Here is a 22,713-nt window from a genome sequence, read left to right as displayed (position 1 = left end):
TCTCAAAATTTCCAATATTTTCATGTCGCATTTTTTGCTTTGGATAGAATCTCCCTTCATCTTATTCGTTTTCTCAAATTTTTCCTTACGCATCTCTTGAATTACAGATTCGTGTGGTGGTTACCGGCGATACCGTTCATGATTTCGATTTTCGTATACGACGAGGTGAGACGATTCTACCTCCGCCGGAACCCTGGCGGCTGGCTCGAACAAGAAACTTATTACTAAACGATCTATATACATATAAATTATATACATATATATATATATATGTATATATACATGTATGTATATATAGTCAACAGTAACAATGCTAATTTCATTACACACGCGTTAGCATTTGCAGAAAAAGAGAAGGAAGATTAAGAATGAGAATGAAAAATAAGAATAATAAGAAATAAAGTACACCGCGAAAATTGAAAAAAAAAAAATATATATTTAAGAAAACAATACAAAAAAAAAAACCAACAAGAAAAAACAAAAAAAAAAAACATCAACAACAATCGCATCAACAACAATCGCATCAATCACACGTTCATATATATAAAAACACAAGGCAGACACTCACTCATACACACACACACACACACACACTCGCGCACGCATACATATACGCATACTTAGAAACACACGCGCGCGCATTCACGACACGCATACATATATTAATACACATTTTTACACGGGGCGTGCTTATTACCTCTTATATAATAATATATAATATCTGTTATACATAGTATGCGCATCGGCTGTATTTCAAGTGCTGCGACATGTGGTGAAATACTAACGAAAAAATGGAAAGTGAAAGGAGAAAGGATAGCCAAAAAAAAAAAGAAAAGAAAACGAAATTTTAAACAGCGACAGAGAAGTGTTTAAAAATTAATGAAAAAATACAATAAAAGAAAGAAAAAGAATATGAATGCTTCTGCAATGGACGTTGTTATTGATACCATGTTTGTCATCGTTGTCATTGTTCTCGCATTATTATATTTACACATCAGTCAACTATTGTCCCATTTTACGTATAGCCGGAGAGACAAAGAGAGAGAGAGAGAGAGAGAGAGAGAGAGAGAGAGAGAGAGAGAGAGAGAGAGAGAGATAGAGAGAGAGAGAATGAAAGACAAGAAAGTTCACACATCCTGACGCTATAACAATTTTCATTGTTATTGTTATTCTCGCAAGGTATAAAAATGTTTGATCAATTTCAAATTCGTTTTTTTACCTCCTCTTTTTACGGTCAATCCCGCATAGTTTACATCTTTTACTTTCTCACGTCATTCGTCAAGTTCCATTATTCTTTGTGTGCTTTTTCTATATATATATATATATATATATATATATATATATATATATATATATATATTTTTTCTCTTTTTTTTATTCACAGCATACGCGTGTTTTCTTCGTTTTTTTTTCTATCTCTTCCACCTGCGAGGGGTAGGAGAAAAAGAGAAGAAGAAAAAAAAACGACCACAAAAATACCATCCAGTATGCTAGATAATTGGCACGCCCTATATATACATTATATAGGCATACGTAGAAATCGAAGCGCGAGTTATTACACACACACATACACAAAGGCAAAAACACGCAAACACGCGCGCGTTATTCTTATTATTATGCATATACCATATAAAATATGAAGGTAAAGAAAAAAAAAAAAAAAAGAATAAAAAATTATACATATAAATAATAATTTAATTTACGAGATTATATATTATGTAGGCAATATGCATACGCGCGTATATATATTATATGATAATATATACGTTGTAATATGTGTTATATATATTCCGTGTTACTTGACGAGGGAGAAGAGAGGAAGCAGATGTGAAAAAAAAAATTAAGAAAAATTCTGGTAATATATATACGAACATATGCGTATAAAACGTGTGCAAAAAATTTCAAGGGAAATAAAACCAGCGTAAAGAGAAAAAAAAATAAATAAATCTTGAAAGAAAAACAAAAAATAGAAAAAAAAAATAAAAAAACAAGAAAACAAAAAAAAAAAAAAACATTAGAAAGAACCACACAACGCGCGTTTGCAGTATTCACTACTATTATGTTATTCATATATATATTCGTATATATTTATACATATATATATATATATGATCATAAATATATATACACACATGTATATATATATATATAAATATATATGAATATATATACATGACGAGAAAAATAGTAGATTATTACTACTAACTACTACAAAACGAAATAAAGAGCGAGAGAGAGAGAGAGAAAGAGAGAAAGAGAGAGAGAGGGAGAGAGAGAGAGAGTGAGAGAGAGAGAGAGAGAGAGAGAGAGAGAGAGAGAGAGAGAGAGAGAGAGAGAGAGAGAGAGAGAGAGAGAGAGAGAGAGGAAACGAGAATAGAGAAAAATTAACAATTATTGTAATGATTGAAACGACAAGAAAATAATAATATTAGTAATAATAATAAAAATAATAATAACAATAGCAGTAGTGGTAACAATAACAATAACAATAATAATAATAATAATAACGATAATAATGGTAATGATAATGAATTAACAATAATAATGAATAATGAATAAGTAGAAGAAAAAGAAGAAACGCGGAAGAGGAATGAATCTGTAAATTAGACTTATATTATGTATATTGTGCAGTATCACGCTAAAATTAATCAAGTTTCGCTAGTTTCCGCATTTTTTCCAATTTAACAAATCGCGACGACGATCGTATATATCATATTATAATTGTGTGAATAATTTTTGCGGCATATACATTCTGTATGATATTATAATTTTAAGGCGTTCTGTATATACATATACAGATATATATATATATATATATATATGAATATTCATATACATATACATATATATATATATATGTATATTGAATGAGTATTATACGTATTTACAATTTTTGTATTCGTCCAGCTGCAGCTTTAAAATGAAATCTTGTGGAAATTCTTTACGTTTTTTTATTATTATCGATTTTTTTTTTTTTTTTTTTTTCATCGTTTGTCTTCTTGTTCCATTGAATTGTCTTTCGTGTTTTTCTTCTCGTTTTTCGTTGTTGTTTGTTATTAAAATACATTTTTACTGACAAAATCGACGCGTTTTATCATTCCACCGTCATTATACCTATACTATATTATATTTATATTACATATACATATATCAATCTGAAGACAAAAAATAGAATATAAAAAAAAAAAGAAAACGTGATATTCTCTCTTCGAAAATATATATGTAATATAATATATTCGGTTTAGATAATAAACTGAACGGAGGGGCAAACAACTTTATGCGTTTACTTTTTTCATATTCTTTAATCTTCTCTCGTTCTAATACGCTCTCAAAAGGTTTACACAATATTATAAATGCGATTGCCTCGCGTCGTGAATTGCATACAAGGAAACGCCCTGTTGCTGCTCTTCGTCGATAATTATTATTATTGTTGTTGTTGTTGTTGTTGTTGTTGTTGTTGTTGTTGTTGTAGTAATAACTATTATTATTATCGTTAACGACGTTATCGCTATTGAGGATAATTAAAATCATCGTAACCGTCGTCGTTGCGGAAACAAAGTTTATCCAACGTTTTTCTGTCTTTCTCTCTCTCTCTCTCTCTCTCACTCTCTTTCAATTCGGCTAATTTTTCGTCAACTGCTCGGAAGGTGAAAAAACGCGAAAAATTGACGATGCGAAATGGGAGGAGTATGAAAAATGGGATTAAAAGTCAACGTGCACATATACATATATATATACATACTATAGCTTATAGTTGTAACCGGTTTTAATATTTACCCAAAGTGTTCAAACGTTTTAACATCATTCGTCGCGTCACATTGCGAGTCTGAAAAATCGGAACCGAAGGGAGAATGATATTTTTCTTTTTTTGTTCGTCTTTTTCCGTCTCCTCTCTTCTCTCTCTCTCTCTCTCTCTCTCTCTCTCTCTCTCTCTCTCTCTCTCTCTCTCTCTCTCTATCTATGTATCTCTCTCTCTCTCTTCTCCTCCTTCTCTCTCTTTCTACATCTACCTCTCTATTTCTCGCTCTCTAATTCGCTCTCGCGACGTGAAAGCGAAGAAAAGAAAAAAAAAATAACAACAAAAGTTCGAGTCAACGAAGCGAAATAACGCATTGCAGAGGGACAAAGAAACAAAAAAAAAATAAATAAAATAAAATAACCGAAAACGACGAGGCAATAGAATGTGAAGGAAAAAGTGAGGAAGCACGCACGTGCTGTCGTTGATTTAACAGGGCGTTTCCGCAGGACACGCGGTCTTATTGAGTGAATATTATACACACACACACTCGCATCCACTCGACACATTCATTCGTACAGAAAAACACACATATATATACACACACACACACACACACACACACACACGGATCTAATATCTATCTATATATCTATCTAATTGCGTAGAAGAGAAGAAGCTCCCGTGCAGCCGCGCGTATGAGGGGAAAAGAGAAAAGATGATGGAAAAAAATTAATAAATAGAGATTAACAATAATAATAATAATAATAATAATAACAATAATAATAATAATGATAATTCGCTTTGCCATCGTGCGCCGCGCCTCACACTTTAGGCTAATATACATAATTATTTACGTATCGATATTTAAATTTTATGTAACGATAATATATATAAATATATATATATATGATGATAATAACAATAACAATAATAATAATAATAACGATATAAATTATAAGAAGATGAAAATGAAGAATAAGAAGAAGAAGAAGAAGAATAAAAAGAAGAAGTCGAAGGATACTAACGATTGAAAAAAGAAAAGAAAAAACATTATTATTATTATAATAACAATAATGATAAATATGATAATACATGTTACCATAAGATATTATTAGATGCAATTATTATTATTATTATTATTGTTATTATTATTGTTGTTGTTGTTGTTTTTGTCGTTGTTGTTGTTGTTGTTGTTGCTCTATATGTACACACATGTTTTAGTCTAGATCGTGTTGTTGAAAGGGAAAAAAAAATATTAACAGAGGAAAAAAAAAAAAAAAAACAAACAAACAAACAAACAAAAAACTGCGTATATGTATAAATATATGTATATATTTGAGAAAAAAAAGAATATATGTATATACATACAGATATATGCATATATATATACGCATATAGAAGGAAGAGGAAAAAAAAAAGAATAGGGGGAAAAAAGAGAGAAGTAAATAAATAAAATAGAAAGTGTCACAAAATTTTGGTCCAAGACCTGCGAAGGCGGAGCGGGGCTGAATTATACATATAGAGCGGAGACAATGTGTAATATCGCGTCTATGGTATACAAGTGTGTGTGTATATGTGTATATATATATATACACATATTATTTATTAATTAACCGAGCATAAGCGAAGGGAATAGGATCCAACACAAAAGGATAACAGTTACCTTTCTTTCACCGCGAAGAAAGATTTGAAAAATATGCGTTTCTCTTTTATCAAGCGACTTATTTTTTACTCAAAAACACACACGCGCGTTGTGATGATTGTTATGATTATAATCGTTGTTTTGGATTAAAAAGAAAATAAATAAATAAATAAAAAACAAAACGGTTGGAAGAAAGAAAAAAATAATCGTATAAAATTGTACAATTTTATATTAGGTATAACATGTTTAATTAATATTGCAAGAAAGTTGTGCTCAAATTTCGGGACTTTCTTATTCTCGTTATTATATAATATTGAGAAGGAAAAATTTTTGTCACCACGACGATATAAATATTAGAACTCCGTTTTCTCTCTTTTTTTTTTAAATTCTTTTTCTTCTTCTTCTTCTTATTCTTATTCTCTTGCATATAAATAATTGTACGTACATCTTTCTCCGCTAATAATGCTTATCGACAGAGATTTTTGCAACGCCGCCGCTGTTTTCAATTAACTCCGTGACAATGGATGTATAGTTAAGGTTATTATTTTTACTCCGTTTCTTCTTCTTCGTTGTTTTTTTTTTTTTTTTTTTGTTCCTTCTTCGCATACGCGATAAATTTCTACGAATATCAACGAATCAAACCTCTGTTCCGTGCATACAATGCGAACGATACGTATTTAAAAGTCGCGAAAGAACGTGATTGATTATTTTTATTCGTATATTTGTATAATTATTATGTGTATTATAAAATGTATTTAGACAAGCGATATTACATATTATCCGATATAACGTCGTACCCAGCCTACCGCAATCATTATATACACACGTACATGCATTTACGTATAATATAATTTTAACGACGAAGTATAATCATTGAATGATTGAAGTATGTAATAATTAAAAAGAAGGAAAATAAAAAACGAAACAAGACATGAACAACCGGAGGCAACAAAAAAAAAAAAATCAAGAAACGACAACAAGAAAATAAAAAGTAACAAAAACTTTAGTAATGTTTTACTAGCATTGTAAATATTTTAAATAATCGAAAGATTATACATTTAAATAACAATAATAATAATAATAACGATAATAATAATAATTATATCACTCGGACATAGACAGATCGTTTGCGGGACCGGGGATCCGATTGCGAAAGAAAGCGGCAAAAAAAAAATTCAGCCGAAAGGAACTTGATGGAAAAGAAAAAAAAAAAAATTACCGTAATTACAGAAGCAAAAAAGTATAATGATGTGCAAATTAGCGACAGGGCTTGTGATATATATATTTTTTTTTTTATATATATATTTGTTTTTCAGTCAGCGGGTCCCCGGTAGAAAAAAAAATCGAGAACATTACGAAAAAGAAAAAACAGCAAAAAGAATATCGAAGCGACAAAGAATGCTATTTTAGTTTTCATTGTGCATTAACCATTAATTAAAACAACGCGTATGTTATACATATACATATATGTATGTAATAGAATATGGTATACATAAAAAAAAAAACACACGCGCACACACACAAACATACACACACCCATTCGCAAAACATCATACACGCAGCTTTTGTCCCTACGATACTAATTATGTATTAAAGAAAACCGCGTCTCTTGTACGTCTGCAATTAGTTGCGTCGACTATGGATAATTTCTTCTTTCGTATGACGGTTAATTGATTAATTGATTGGCTGATTGATTGATTGATTGATTGATTGATTGATTGATTGATTGATTGATTGATTGATTGATTGATTGATTGATTATTACTCATTATCTCTCTACGTTTCATTTTCACACGTATAAAAGTAATCGAAAAATGACAAAAAATAATTAAATAAATAAGTAAACATGATAACGAGATAAGGTAAGAAAAGAGGACGAAGAAGACGAAGACGAGGACACGAAGATTAATGACGGAGGATGATGATGATTATGATTATGAGAAAAAGAAGAGATATAAAGCGATAGAAAGACGAAACACATTTAGCAAACAAAATAAGAAGAGGAAGAGAAAATGCAAAATAACCCTTGGAAAAAAAAAAAAAAAAAACGGAAAAAAAATTATGAAAAACAAAAAGCGAACGACATTGTCCAACCCAAGTGTCATTACTTTTGATGTTAAATAAAAAATACATAATTAATAGACATGTTTTCTATATTATTCGTGCGATGCGTTAATTAACACGTAACGCAAAGCGATCGTTACATAAACCCGAGCCCAATTTCCCAATTTTCCGAAATAAAATTCACAAGTAAAATAATGTACGTGGAGATTTTTTTTTTATTCAAAAATGTGAACAACAGTGATATATCAATAATAATAATAATAATAATAACAGTAGTATTAATAATAACCGTATATATTCATCGTTCCGTATCCTGTATAGAGAGTTTCTTTCTGTCTTTGCTGGCGTTCTTTTTGCGCAAACGTTCGATGTGCTTTTTCAATTTTCCAGATTTCTTCAATTCCTCGTATTGACTCACCAATTCGAGCACTCGTTTCTCGGCTGAAAGAATATCGGATCTAAGTTAATCAGGTCACTACAAATATGAATATAAACATGAGCACGAAACGCTCCGTCTACCGTTCTAATAACAGTAAAACGATGTGGGCGATATTAGGAATCGATAGTCTGATTTAAAATTGAGGAAAAGAATCCAATGAGGACATATTAATCAACTAGAAAACTTGCAAGCGTACATTTCTTTTTGAAAACTGGCTTCTCGCCGCGTTTAAGAGTCTCGATTTTCTCCTGTTTCTCTTCAGCTACTCTGAGCTCCTTTATTTCTCGTCTCTTTTCTTCCCTCTGTCGGTTCTCGAGCCTTTGAATTAGGTATTTTATCTTTTTGATCATCTTGGGATCCTCGGTTTCGTCAAGTTCCTTCTTCAGCGCTTTGATGTCATTTTCCACGATACCATTGAGAAATTTATACGAATTTTTAAATGCCTTCTCGTTAAACGTTCCGCACAGACTGTCGTACCGTGGGTCTCTGACAATTTTTTTCTTTACGGGTACGATTTCCTTGAACCTCGGCACCTGGAGCTTCGACGTCGTCTCGCGAGGCCGATTCTTGTTTTCTCTTTTGAAGTCGGTCTTCTTCCTGCGACTCGCTCCGAACATTGCCTCGTTGTAAACCTTCGTGCCAAGCTTTTGCTTCAATTTTTGCAAATCCTCGAAGCTCATTGTTGATAATTCCTCGCGGATTTTCACCTGATAATGGGAAAATTCAGTTATAATTCGATTGCTAACGTACTTTACGGCATTAAAACCTACTGCGATATACATAATGTCGAATAAAATTCTAAAACAACGATAGAATTTTTACCCGGTCAGCGTCTTCCTCGACGATGACGTTTTCTTCGTTCGATGCCATTTTTCTTATTTCTCCTCGAAAACTTGCTGACAAATTTTTTCAACTCTGTAGAAACACTGGAAATAACTTGAAGTAACCCGACGACTAGGTTATGTAGCATAACCTATTTACTGTTTACTTCACTCTTCAGTTTCTGATCTTTACGGTGTGTTTCATCGCAGCGTCATTGGCTAAAAACTGCGAAACCCTTTGCCGTATCGCATCGCGTTTCATTTAGCCAATAAGAAGTCCGTATTTGCGCGTTAAATGATTATGTCGCTGAACGGAAATGCTGACTTAAGATTTCGCAATATCGTTTCAGAAAAGGGCCTGATTTGAGGCCGAACGGATAAAACTTAAAAACTAGTAGGGACGGCGGGGTTATTTCAAAACTGATATTTTAAGGTGGGAGAAGATCAACTGTTGATAGTTGAGTTAGGATTAAGTGACCCTTAGAAACGTTCTATCGATGAATAACACTCAACGAATTTTCAACGTACGCACATACAAAAGAATAAAGATTAACAAAATTTGCACCCGGCATTGCAAAATTCTGCAGTGAAATTCCAAGCGGACGCAACTCATAAAACAGTATCCATATAATGGATTATGAACTATTCGAAATGAAACTACGTCACAAAAACAATCAACAAGTGCAACAAAATCATTAAACACTACAGCTAATAAATTTGACTATACCTACTTCGTAATCACAGCGAGTGCCAACTCCATCGCGAAATCCGTAGGCACAGGCTGAAACAGACGAGAAAGTAATGAGCTCAGGACATGACAAACCTCAACATTATATGAGATAGGGAAAAATTGATCAGCCGAAACAGACAAAGGTACGACCAGCACGATGACCAAAGTGAAACTTACACTGACGGAAAATATGACGAGCCCAATTTAACATCCGCATCAAAGTTTTCTGTCAGAGATCAGTGACGTCAATATTTTGATGGACCTACTGAGTACCCCGTTACATTTCTCACAATCAGTATACTTGTGAAGAAATTGTTTTGTTGCCCTGAAACATTAAAAATATTAACAGTAAAATGACATATTTTTGTACATTTCGAATATATTTCATGAATACTTACGACAAGATTCTTCACTATCACTCATTACGTAGACTACCCCATGTATGTACGTTAGGGTGGTTCTCGTTTAGAATGTTGACGAATTTATTCCGGATCACCCCACCAAATCAACTATAAATAATTCAAAAACAATTCACAATTTTTTTCAAATTTTTACATCAACTGTAACCCCTGCCTGTAAGAGGAACGATTTCCCAATTTAAAATACACGTGTTTCGGACACGTTCTTAGTATATATTTTACTGTAAGAGTAATAATGTTCGAAAAACTCCATGAATGTGAGATTCTAGCGAGCATGAGTGCTACTATCTGAGAAAAAATTCACATCATCATACCAGGTAATATAGACAATTGCATTTCTTATAAATAAAAAAAAAAAGTCAAATTTCTAGGATGTGCGATTCGTCGAGATTGGTTGGTATGATGATGTGAATTTTTTCTCAGATAGTAGCACTAATACTCGCTAAATCTTCGCAATTACAGATTGATTCGAACATCGTTACTCTTACAATAAAATATATGCTGAGAATGTATCCGAAACAAGTGTATTTTAAATGGTGATATCCATCCATTTACAGGCACGGGTTAGAATTGATATAAAAATCTGAAAGAATTAGGAAATTGTTTTTGAATTATTTATAGTTGATTTGGGGGGTGGCCTGAAAAAAAATCATCAACACCCTAAGTAAGGATCACCCAAATGTACGTACATACATCCCCCGATTTTTATATCCACACATTGAACGCGGGCTTGCAAATGCCACGTTTTCACTTAAAACCGAAGAGTATCGAGTAAAAAAACCTTACATCACTAGGACTTGTCGCAAAATTCTGCAGAAACCCAATCCGCATCCGCGTCTTTTCGAATCCGACGCGTCGCGATGCGGATTGTTCTTCCGAGATGCGGGTCAAGTCCGGGAGGGAGGTTGGAGGGCATGCATTAATGTGTGGCGTGGCGGTCGGCGGTCCTCTTCGACGCGACGTCTTCGAGCTCAGCGTCTCTCCTCATCTAGCGTACCACGAAACGCGATAGATGATCCAGAGACGCGTTTTGCCCATTCAGACGATCACAGATATTAATGGAATAACACATCGTGACTGATAATAAATGAACAATGAAATTTAACGCCGTTTGAAAAATGGTTGCAGAGTGACCAAAAAATTGTAAATTGAACCTCATTGAATTTGAAGGCTTACAAATGTTGAAGGGGAGAAATTTGTGTGATCGTTTGACGCTGTGGAATACAAAAGTTAGTAACATCGCGGTACATCGCGACCTTCCTACCCTCGCCTGATTCCCAACTGAACCACCCAACGGAAATGTTTTGAAGAGAGACACTCACACGCACATTCATAAGCCCCGCGACGAATCCCAAAAAAAAAACCATCTTACCTACCCGGTTACCTATATTCGATCTATACGATTCTCCATTCTCTCCAACACACATCATTCTGTTACTCATTCGCGCCGTGGTCACTGTGACTTACTTTTCGGTTAATTACCTGTAGGGAGAAAAATGTTTCGGTACCATACAGTCACCCAGCTGATATACAACGTTGTTGAAAATAGTGACATGCGTAAAATGATGCAACGTTAGATGCTTATTTCAATAAAATGATTGTCAAAAGTTTGAGAAAATTCGAAAAATATAACTAATTCGGAAAAGAACTTGACTTGACAGATGATATAATAGGGAATCGTTATTTTTTTAACGTATGATGTATTATTCCAACTATGCTGGAGTACTAATGGTACATTAACATTTTGTAAAATGGTATATAGAAACATCCTACATGCTCATCAGCATTTATCTAAGCGAGCTAAGTCTGCAGTTGATTGATACTTGCTGGCTGATCAAAAATTCGAAATGATTTAGGATATATTGCATGCAATTTAATTAAGAACGTACATACTTTACGTTATGCCAAACTTTGAAATTGTATCGATCAAGCAATCGTGTGAATAGAATGAAATCTCAGGTGAATCCACCGCTTAAACGACAGCATTATTAAACTCAAACGTAAATTGTTTCATCTGCAGTACCTAACTAAACATAATTTGATCCCACGAATGCCGAGTAAGCGATGGTTACCTGTCGCGATGCTCATTCCGCTCTCAACAACGTGCAGAAATTTTAAATTTATGGAAGCTATGGTGAAATCAGTTGCAAAAAAGTGATTCAATTTGAAATCAAGCACCGTCGGGATCGCGAATGAGCCTACCCAGTTGAGAAATCGAAGATTTGTGTAACAATTGTTACCGCCACGCCACGTGATGGGGAAATCCCAGGGAAATACACCAATAACCCAAACACATGCAAACTCACCAACGTTGCCAAGTAATGGAGAAGTCACTTGGATGCCTCTGCTTAATTCTGGAAAAAAACAAAACAATAAACTTGAATTAGTTTAGTACCAACACGAAATATATTGCTGATTTTCAGTTCTTAAATCTACTATTATAATTGTTTGTTTCCATGCTTATTCATCGCATGTTACGTAAGGTCACAACGTCATTTTTTCAAAAAACCTCATGCTTCTACGACCCCTCCTCCTGATTGGTACATTTGCAGATGTACAAGCCTCCCTTAAATTATCGAACTATTATTAAAATGAGTATCCTTACCTTCTCCAGGTTGCTCCATTGCACACTTTAGTCGAAGTGGTTATCTATCATCTATCCAAGTTGCATTTTAAATCGTCGCACTTTTCACACTGTGATAAAAATATAACAGAACATTACTTCCACCATACACACGGATCAAATTTCATGTCACTGTACAGATTGTCTTAGGGAAAAAAAATTTTCCTACGCAATACTTCAGTGATTCTTGACCTACTGGTAAATTAACTGGAGAATTGAATAACAAAAAGCTTAACAACCAAGTGCAAATATCAAGTGAAAGCATCGAGTAATTTAGTAGAATTCAATTTTCGTCAAAATCAGATGCTACAATCATCGGTGATTAAAAGCGACATGGCAATTCAAAATCATATCGGTTCTCACCTCTTGCTTGCTGCTTCATACATTGAATGCAGTGGCATATGTCCACGATCGTCCGGATCTTTCTTAAATGCGGTCTGTTCCTGTCATCAGATAAAAAACAATGACGTTTAATGTTACTTTATTTTTAAAATCAATACACAGAGCATTCAAATATTATTATGGTTTTCGTGTATGATGAGCAACTTTCTTACAGTGAAAATAGCATGATAATGCAATAAAAAATGATCTCGAACGTGTACCTTTACGCGATTTATAAATTGTGGCCCGCTCAGCTACTGCATTCTGTTTTCCAGTATCCAAATTCCTTAGATGACTAGACTCAAATATTCGATAACCGTGATCAATCTTGCTACAGTTTATTTCTGTAATCAGATAAAAAGGCACAACATTTTGTGAATATATATTTCATTTCCGCAATCCGTATATGAATGTAATATTCGACACATGCATGATCTTAATATGTTAAATTATACCGATTAGTGTGCCATTTTTCTCAAGCCAGACGATATGGTTTTCTTTGAATATTCATTTTTTATCTACTAAAACGAGAGACACGAATAGACGATAAAGATTTTCGACGCAAAGAACAGGGACACGCGTTTGACATTGAAGACTGGCTACCTTAAAGACGCACGTGAGTAAAATTTGACCGCAAATTTGAATGCGTGCAATAAGCAATAAAGAGTGAAAAAGCAGCGGACATTTACTGATGTCACATATTTTTTCTAGTTTATAACCATAAAGCCAAAAAAAAACCTGGTTTGCAATTTTTTTCACGTACAGGAAATAGTGTGGCAATCTTCGGTGTAAAATTCTGAACTGAACAACAATACAATCTACAAAATGTATGCCCACAGAAAGTGTATTTTTCGACAAAACGATATCATTTCTAGCGATACAATTGTCAAATTTGATAATTCGTCCGATTATTTCTCCCCATATTGAAGATAATAATTTGAAAATTTCGTTACGACAGTGCTCGTATACCGGGTTGCCTGCGGCCTGTCAAGGCGAAAAGTGAGATTCGCTGCTTGCAGGGAGGAAAATGTATTTAACATTTCGCAGTGTCAAGCTTAAGGCCGAATTATCGGTATTTCAAAACATTTGAGAGTGAAAGAGACTCTACAACGAAAATATTTCACTGCATTTACGTATAAAATCAGAGGTAAAGAAACCAGCATCTCGACACATCAACAATTCACATGCAATATTTACCGATCGCTCGATGTTTCGAAAATGTAGCATCGGCCAAATCACCTCTCAGTGTCGACCCCAAGCCATCACTGGCTTCGATCGCGATGATTTTCACCCTCGTAAAGTCGATAGCTTTCAGCTCTGGAGCTCGCTCATATGCCTGTTGAAAATTCGAAACAACAGTTATACCGTGTCGAAGGGTTTGTATTTGCTGTTTCTATCGCATAATTCACACGCAATTCGTGCTATAAACGACGCCACACGCAATCTGTGAAGAACAATAATGAACGGCTTTGTGAAAACAAGATTGAATACTTCAGTATGTCGCTGTAGCGATCGTATATCACTTCTAGACCCGAAATAATCACAACAAAACGAAAACGGAACGTTCTAGAATAAATAGCACATCCAACAAATGATTTCTTTACGAATATCCCGAAAATATTTACGAATTTAGTCCCGGTGTAACATCTCCGGTGCACAAAAGGAACGACCAAACTTCGATAGATAGTCATTTGTTTGCCGTTGAAAAAAGAAAAAAAAAGTTGCTGATTTACGAAATTAAAATACAACTCTGAGTGACTTTGAAATGTTTATTTAACGATTCCTTACCAAGTGCAGCCCCACGAATCGAGTTAATTACGAAAAACCATTAAATTCAGCTCAAAATTACACAAATTCGCAGCGCAGGATGCGACGCCAACTCGTTCGAATTTCACGGCGTTCCAGAATACCGTGGAAGCCCTGAAGATAGTAGAAGATACCGCGCAGTAGCGACGCTCGCGGTAGGTTGCCGGAACTAATTACCGATGCAGAAAAAATGACGGTAACGTATCCGCACTCGTTGTGTACGGGGTATACGATATAAATGGCTTATGGACTAGCTCTTACCGTCTAGTCACCTCGAAAATTGATTCCAAACATTTGTTCCATACATATCTCATTATATTTCAAGATTCTACTAAGAGATGACACCCCCTAATATTTTCTATTTGAATTCCCTTAACCAATTGAGCGTTCGATATTTAACTAACAAAAATTATTTTTATACAAACCACGAAAAGACAATTCACACTCTTGGTACGACTGAGGAAAGGTTGGAGATGATTACAAGACAATACACCGAGATAATTATTAATGTTATCAATATTTCTTTCGAAACAATAGTGTATAAAATTGTTTTGTAAGCATTTTATATACTTACTGTTATTTAATGTTATCACTATTCTTATTGGGGCTGTGTAGATTCCCGAAATGTTGGGAAAAAAAGTTCGGGTTCGGGACGGGTTAGTGTCGGATCAGGTTTTTTGACGATCAAAACAAAACAAGAAACTCGAATTAATTTAGCGAACGGTACCGACACGAAGTATACTGCCGATTTTCAGTTCTTAAATCTACTATTATCATTGTTTATTTCCATGCTTATTCATCGGATGTTACATAAAATTACAACGTCATTTTTTAAAAAAATCTCATGCTTCTACGACCCCTACTCCAGATTGGTACATTTGCAGATGCACAAGCCTCCCTTAAATTATCGAACTATTATTGGAATGAGTATTCTTACCTTCTCCAGGTTGCTCCATTGCATACTTTAGTCGAAGTAGCTATCTATCATCTATCCAAGTTTAATTTTGAATCGTTGCACTTTTCACACTGTGATAAAAATATAACAGAACATTACTTCCACCATACACACGGATCAAATTTCATGTCACTGTACAGATTGTCTTAACGAAAAAAAAATTTTCCTTCGCAACACTTCAGTGACTCTTGACCTACTGGTAAATTAACTGGAGAATTGAATAACAAAAAGCTTAACAACCAAGCGCAAATATCAAGTGAAAGCATCGAGTAATTTAGCAGAATTCAATTTTCGTCAAAATCATATGCTACAATCATCGGTGATTAAAAGCGACATGGCAATTCAAAATCATATCGGTTCTCACCTCTTGCTTGCTGCTTCATACATTGAATGCAGTGGCATATGTCCACGATCGTCCGGATCTTTCTTAAATGCGGTCTGTTCCTGTCATCAGATAAAAAACAATGACGTTTAATGTTACTTTATTTTTAAAATCAATACACAGAGCATTCAAATATTATTATGGTTTTCGTGTATGATGAGCAACTTTCTTACAGTGAAAATAGCATGATAATGCAATAAAAAATGATCTCGAACGTGTACCTTTACGCGATTTATAAATTGTGGCCCGCTCAGCTACTGCATTCTGTTTTCCAGTATCCAAATTCCTTAGATGACTAGACTCAAATATTCGATAACCGTGATCAATCTTGCTACAGTTTATTTCTGTAATCAGATAAAAAGGCACAACATTTTGTGAATATATATTTCATTTCCGCAATCCGTATATGAATGTAATATTCGACACATGCATGATCTTAATATGTTAAATTATACCGATTAGTGTGCCATTTTTCTCAAGCCAGACGATATGGTTTTCTTTGAATATTCATTTTTTATCTACTAAAACGAGAGACACGAATAGACGATAAAGATTTTCGACGCAAAGAACAGGGACACGCGTTTGACATTGAAGACTGGCTACCTTAAAGACGCACGTGAGTAAAATTTGACCGCAAATTTGAATGCGTGCAATAAGCAATAAAGAGTGAAAAAGCAGCGGACATTTACTGATGTCACATATTTTTTCTAGTTTATAACCATAAAGCCAAAAAAAAACCTGGTTTGCAATTTTTTTCACGTACAGGAAATAGTGTGGCAATCTTCGGTGTAAAATTCTGAACTGAACAACAATACAATCTACAAAATGTATGCCCACAGAAAGTGTATTTTTCGACAAAACGATATCATTTCTAGCGATACAATTGTCAAATTTGATAATTCGTCCGATTATTTCTCCCCATATTGAAGATAATAATTTGAAAATTTCGTTACGACAGTGCTCGTATACCGGGTTGCCTGCGGCCTGTCAAGGCGAAAAGTGAGATTCGCTGCTTGCAGGGAGGAAAATGTATTTAACATTTCGCAGTGTCAAGCTTAAGGCCGAATTATCGGTATTTCAAAACATTTGAGAGTGAAAGAGACTCTACAACGAAAATATTTCACTGCATTTACGTATAAAATCAGAGGTAAAGAAACCAGCATCTCGACACATCAACAATTCACATGCAATATTTACCGATCGCTCGATGTTTCGAAAATGTAGCATCGGCCAAATCACCTCTCAGTGTCGACCCCAAGCCATCACTGGCTTCGATCGCGATGATTTTCACCCTCGTAAAGTCGATAGCTTTCAGCTCTGGAGCTCGCTCATATGCCTGTTGAAAATTCGAAACAACAGTTATACCGTGTCGAAGGGTTTGTATTTGCTGTTTCTATCGCATAATTCACACGCAATTCGTACTATAAACGACGCCACACGCAATCTGTGAAGAACAATGATGAACGGCTTTGTGAAAACAAGATTGAATACTTCAGTATGTCGCTGTAGCGATCGTATATCACTTCTAGACCCGAAATAATCACAACAAAACGAAAACGGAACGTTCTAGAATAAATAGCACATCCAACAAATGATTTCTTTACGAATATCCCGAAAATATTTACGAATTTAGTCCCGGTGTAACATCTCCGGTGCACAAAAGGAACGACCAAACTTCGATAGATAGTCATTTGTTTGCCGTTGAAAAAAGAAAAAAAAAGTTGCTGATTTACGATTAAAATACAGCTCTGAGTGACTTTGAAATGTTTATTTAGCGATTCCTTACCAAGTGCAGCCCCACGAATCGAGTTAATTACGAAAAACCATTAAATTCAGCTCAAAATTACACAAATTCGCAGCGCAGGATGCGACGCCAACTCGTTCGAATTTCACGGCGTTCCAGAATACCGTGGAAGCCCTGAAGATAGTAGAAGATACCGCGCAGTAGCGACGCTCGCGGTAGGTTGCCGGAACTAATTACTGATGCAGAAAAAATGACGGCAACGTATCCGCACCCGTTGTGTACGGGGTATACGATATAAATGGCTTATGGACTAGCTCTTACCGTCTAGTCACCTCGAAAATTGATTCCAAACATTTGTTTCATACATACCTCATTATATTTCAAGATTCTACTAAGAGATGACACCCCCTAATATTTTCTATTTGAATTCCCTTAACCAATTTGAGTATTCGATATTTAACTAACAAAAATTATTTTTATACAAACCACGAACAGACAATTCACTCTTGTTGTGATTGAGGAAAGGTTTCAGAAGATCGTGAGCCGGAACGGATAAAAATACAACGAGATAATTATTAATGTTATCAATATTTCATTTGATACAATATTGTATAAAACTGTTTTGTAAGTATTTTATATACTTACTGTTATTTAATGTTATCACTATTCTTATTGGGGCTATGCGGATTCCCGAAATGTTGGGAAAAAAAGTTCGGGTTCGGGACGGGTTAGTGTCGGATCAGGTTTTAACCAAATTACTAATATTTATAAAATTAGACCGATACTAAATACTCATAGTAAATAGTATATCTAAATGGCGTCAATATTTTCTGTAAAAAGTATATCATCTTTTATCGGGAGATCCAGGAATACCGAAAACTTCCACAAAACTGATTTCGAGAACCCTGATCTTTTCGAGGATTTCCAGTTTTTCAAGAATCCCAAAAATCTCACGAACCCAACTTTGAAACTGATAGATTTGTCCCGACCCGACCCGAAGAATTTCAGTACCCGCGCAGCCCTTATTCTTATAATTGTTAGACATTAGCGGTACGGGCGTGATTTCTCAATGTCGAAGGTCAATTAATACAGCGTCGATGATGTGATTGACGTTTCAGCGCTTTGGAAAGATGACGATGACGACTGAGGCTTCAATACCGGATACAAATAATTTACGTAGGTTTCTGTTTGCTATTTATATGTAATTGACTGATTTTCAGTGGTGTTTGATGTATCTGTAAGTAAGTAGAACAATAATAGTGGTAGGAATTTGCCAGTGTTTCTTGCCATAATCTTGTTCCCTTTGTCTTTGCTTCAATTCATGTCAACCGTTCTTGTTTTGTTAGTTAGTGCAATACTTTTGTTATGTACATACATTCTTAAGTATAAAAAATTTTAGTTCCGAGAAGACCTTCGACACCAAGAAACCACATCCGTTAAAAAAAAAGGTCGAAAAATGTGTATACATCAGTGGTACTTATCGATACTACTGCATCACATGCAACACCCTGAATTGACGCAAATTTTGCAGCCGCGTTCTTTTTCCTATTCCGAAAAGTATTTCTGGTCTTTTGCCCACAGTTCGAGAAGGGTCGTGGTCACCTCGGTAGACGGGAAACGATCAACCCAAGACTCTATCAACCCATCAAACGTCGGCTCGTAGTTTTTCAGCGTAACGCCGCTGAGTGGTTTACTAGCATCTGGAAAAATTGAAGAATGGGTAATTAGTCATTAAGCTATTATCAATCCGTCGCAAGAATATAAATCTGTGGACGTTCCATAGTTAAAAAGCATTGAAACTAACTTCTCAAACCGATACTTACCACTATTCACAAATGTGTTAGACTGAACGAATATTTTCCTCGGCTGTTTATGATCAAGAACAATTTTTCTCCAAAGTGCCCAGGGCTTAAACCCGGATTCAGGGACCTCACTATACTTGTCGTACATGGCTTTAGCTGCTTCAACGTCACCCGTGCTCTTATAGACTTGTAACTTTGTGAGAAATTGTCCGATCGCGGTCTTTCCGACCGTGGCTATCTTGCTTCTGTCCAAAACAATCCTCAGGTTCTTGCCCGGCTCGCTTTCCACAACGTTGATCAGTCCCTCTCCCGCTTCTAGGCAAACTCTGAGCAGGACGTAACGCGCCTGCGAATGCGCTTGAAGCCACTTCTTCGTTGACGGCTGATACATCTCGAGTGCCTTCGCACACCCGTTCCACAATAGACTGAGCCAGTTTACATATATTATATCATCCGCATCCTGTCCTTCGTACCCAAATATTTTTATTATGTCCTTCTCCAGGCTGAGATACAAGCCAACAGCTTCGGCCCGGCACTCCTCATAGGTGGAACCCATAGCGCCGAACTTAGAATCGTACGTTTCACCCTCATTGAAATACTTTGTGATCGGCTCCCCATTGAGCGGATTCTTCACACGCTCAATATCGAAGTTGAACTTGTCGGAGGGCAGCTTTCTGAAGAGCTTCCCACTGCCGTGACCAAGAAGCTCGTGGAGTCCGACCTGCACCTCGAAGCTCTGGATCCTGAACTTGTTCAGTAGCACCTGGTCTTCGTCGGACAGAAACGGTATTACGTCCTGCTTCATGTTCGCGGGTATGACGTTTCCCAAGGAGACGTTCTTGAACCCCTCTGACTGTCGGATCTCGTCATAGTTGGGTATGTTTATACCGGCGGGAATGCCTGACCCGGCGAAAGTCAAGACGTCCAAACTGGTAAAGTCCGGCCGCAGGAACTCATCCTTCTCAAAGTCCTGGCCCCAGGGTAGCCTTTTCAGTAGTTCCTCCGCCCTGTTGACGAGCGTAGTGAACTTCTGGGACATCTCGCTGTTCACCATCGCTACAAACCCTTCGAACTCACCCCGCTGGCCTGCAGGGTCTCTGTACGTCTCTATGAACCCGATGTACGTTTCTATAGCCGGCCCCTTGTCCTTGATCCAAAATCTTGATCCGTCCTTGTGCTCGTTCAGCGAACCGCTACTGAAGTGACCGATGTACTTGTCCAGCATTTGTTTCTCCGTCTCGTTGGATGCGTACTCCTTCGCTTTTCTCAGGTTATCCACAACAGGGATGAGCAGCTTGCTGTAGTCGCCTCTTGTTACCCTGAACTTGGACTCTTCGAACGTCTCTTCGGGCAGTGTAATCTTTGGATCGTCCTCAGTCATTACAGACGCCAGCCTAATCTCGTACGTTACGGAGCCCTTTTTGCCAGCGTCAGTCGCAGGTTGCACCGTCTTAAAGCACCGCGCGTTGTACGACTCCAATCCCTTGCTCTGCATGAACCTTTAGTTTTAAGTCAACAACTGTATAAGTTCTATTCTTATACAGTACTATATACCCTTAGGCTTTCTCTCTTAATTTGCTTTCCAGCATTGTTACGGAAACACCATTAAAACATCTAGCATCTAACCTGTTCACCAGGTCAGCATCCTCCGTCGTGCAGTTGGCAGAGAAGTAGGTCGTTGTCCCTTTGTCGCCGAGGCCGAGCGACTTGGCCCTGTCGTTGAGCGAGTAGAGCCTCGCTTCTACTTTATCCCAAAGGGACTGCACGTCTTGCGAACTCTGCGAGTAAGCCTTGGAGACCTTGACAATAGCCTCAAACTTTGTCTTCTTCAAGTTTGGCACGATCTTACTATCTCCGAAAGACTTGTAGTTCCCCGCGTTGGATAAAAATCCTGCCGCATAGACTAGGAATGCCTGAAAAGGTGCGGGAGGGACCGATTAAAGTATGGATCGGCTAACAAGGTCGCAGAAATACTTGTAGAAAATAGATCCTTATTTGCGTTACCGTAAATTCATCTTCGGTCACTCCGGCAGCAAGTGCAGACTTTTTGAGGTCTGCTATCGACTCGGCGGAAAAGATCGAGTGGAGGAGGGCAAATATTAGGGGCGATTCAACGGAGGTTTGAATCAGAACGATCAGGCCGCCGTTCCAGGCAGCCTGGCTGAGATAGTGAGCGTAGAGTTTCTCTTTGGTGGTCAAAGCGTTGAAGGCAGTTTCACATTCTAAGGCGACGACTGGCTGGTTGTTGGGAAGCGTGAAGTGAGAGTAGTCGTCTGACGTCATTGCGAAAGCACGAGATTGACTGAAAAGAAGGAAAACGTTGATTCGATAAGAGAGCGAGGAATTCGAGAGTTGGTAAGCTGACGAGAGATCACAAGACGCTGGTGATGTTGAGATTTTAGAATTGTTGAATCCTTCGTGAACCCACCAAAAACAATAACCTCTTTTCACGTTATTCACCCTCCATTTAATGTCTGTTATTGACTCGAATTTGCGTGTAACAAACGACCTCTCCATGTTCATTAAACTTTTCGCGGCGTACGCGCGACTCGTGTTTGTCTTTCTGCTAATGTAGCTATTGTTTACTCTACGCTGCAGCAACATTCGCGACACGCATCGTTTGTACATAATGATGATGATTGAGAAAATATTGTGAACAATTAGACAGAGAAGAATATTGAAAATTAACGGAAGTAAGGAAACAGGCTCCACCTTTAAATCTGGAATTATTCAAGACCGTTTAACACCAAACAGTTGTATACTTTTTATCTTCCCAACGAACGACGATGAGCTGGGATCAAAATTATGCGCGATGATAAAACTGACACGATTGCGTCATTGATAACTTAACCTAACAGCAATTTTCGCCGGCTGCTTGTGTCACGCACGGGTGTCATGTGTACTACACCCATGAGAGGTATGCCTATAACAATCACGGATATATATTTCAGAGGTAACAACTCACCAGGATGAAGGACATTAATTAAGGATGGCTAAAAAATTCTCTTTTTTGTATCGATAATTTACCAATCGAATTTTTCTAGCATCGATTCCAAGTGTGTAAGAATCGATTTCGATTTTCAAATCTTGAATTAAAAAAAAATTTTAAAGTCTATAATTCCATCGGCTTATTCGTGTATAAATAAATAAATAAAATTGCTTAAGG

The 22,713-nt window shown here is 36.2% G+C and overlaps 4 protein-coding genes and 1 long non-coding RNA gene across 13 annotated transcripts in view; 2 read left to right on the top strand and 3 right to left on the bottom strand.

The window, feature by feature from the left end:
• Atpalpha (sodium/potassium-transporting ATPase subunit alpha) overlaps nt 1-7,456 on the top strand; it is a 56,798-nt gene extending 49,342 nt beyond the window's left edge. For 6 of the 7 annotated variants that reach the window (XM_046635644.2, XM_046635645.2, XM_046635643.2 and 3 more), the window contains one exon: nt 108-7,456. In XM_046635644.2, the coding sequence (XP_046491600.1) occupies nt 108-228 (121 nt within the window). In that variant the 3' untranslated portion in view covers nt 229-7,456. The remainder of the gene's footprint in view (nt 1-107) is intronic. The other variant, XR_011177666.1, reaches the window with a different exon arrangement.
• A 191-nt stretch (nt 7,457-7,647) lies between these two features.
• LOC124223555 (ribosomal RNA processing protein 36 homolog) lies at nt 7,648-9,021 on the bottom strand. Its single transcript, XM_046635649.2, has 3 exons — nt 8,707-9,021; nt 8,081-8,591; nt 7,648-7,886 (listed from the first exon to the last, which is right to left on the bottom strand). Exons 1-3 carry the CDS (start codon nt 8,752-8,754, stop codon nt 7,744-7,746), a joined length of 702 nt encoding a protein of 233 aa, XP_046491605.1. The 5' UTR covers nt 8,755-9,021; the 3' UTR covers nt 7,648-7,743.
• A 3,487-nt stretch (nt 9,022-12,508) lies between these two features.
• On the bottom strand, nt 12,509-15,667 carry LOC124223225 (uncharacterized). Its single transcript, XM_046634998.1, has 5 exons — nt 15,602-15,667; nt 14,056-14,194; nt 13,080-13,202; nt 12,841-12,920; nt 12,509-12,548 (listed from the first exon to the last, which is right to left on the bottom strand). Exons 1-4 carry the CDS (start codon nt 15,623-15,625, stop codon nt 12,904-12,906), a joined length of 303 nt encoding a protein of 100 aa, XP_046490954.1. The 5' UTR covers nt 15,626-15,667; the 3' UTR covers nt 12,509-12,548; nt 12,841-12,903.
• Nucleotides 15,668-18,014: 2,347 nt separating this feature from the next.
• LOC138191238 (uncharacterized) lies at nt 18,015-21,421 on the top strand. The gene is made up of 2 exons (XR_011177618.1): nt 18,015-18,369; nt 19,327-21,421. It is a non-coding gene; the product is annotated as an uncharacterized lncRNA (long non-coding RNA).
• DppIII (dipeptidyl peptidase 3) lies at nt 18,299-22,541 on the bottom strand. Of its 3 annotated transcripts, none has more exons than XM_046634582.2 (5): nt 22,513-22,541; nt 21,552-21,849; nt 21,174-21,460; nt 19,569-21,046; nt 18,299-19,445 (listed from the first exon to the last, which is right to left on the bottom strand). In XM_046634582.2, the coding sequence occupies exons 2-5, from the start codon at nt 21,828-21,830 to the stop codon at nt 19,291-19,293; spliced, it is 2,199 nt and encodes a 732-aa protein (XP_046490538.1). In that variant the 5' UTR covers nt 21,831-21,849; nt 22,513-22,541; the 3' UTR covers nt 18,299-19,290. The 3 variants fall into 3 exon arrangements, with proteins under 3 accessions (XP_046490538.1, XP_046490537.1, XP_046490536.1); XM_046634581.2 differs by lacking the exon at nt 22,513-22,541 and adding an exon at nt 22,260-22,441; XM_046634580.2 differs by lacking the exon at nt 22,513-22,541 and adding an exon at nt 21,976-22,248.
• Nucleotides 22,542-22,713: the final 172 nt, after the last annotated feature.

The sequence above is a fragment of the Neodiprion pinetum genome, chromosome 7 (assembly GCF_021155775.2).
Source record: "Neodiprion pinetum isolate iyNeoPine1 chromosome 7, iyNeoPine1.2, whole genome shotgun sequence".
Classification (NCBI taxonomy): Eukaryota; Metazoa; Arthropoda; class Insecta; order Hymenoptera; family Diprionidae; genus Neodiprion; species Neodiprion pinetum.
Note: the sequence above shows the minus strand (reverse complement) of the source record. Positions and strands in the feature narration are given on the sequence as shown.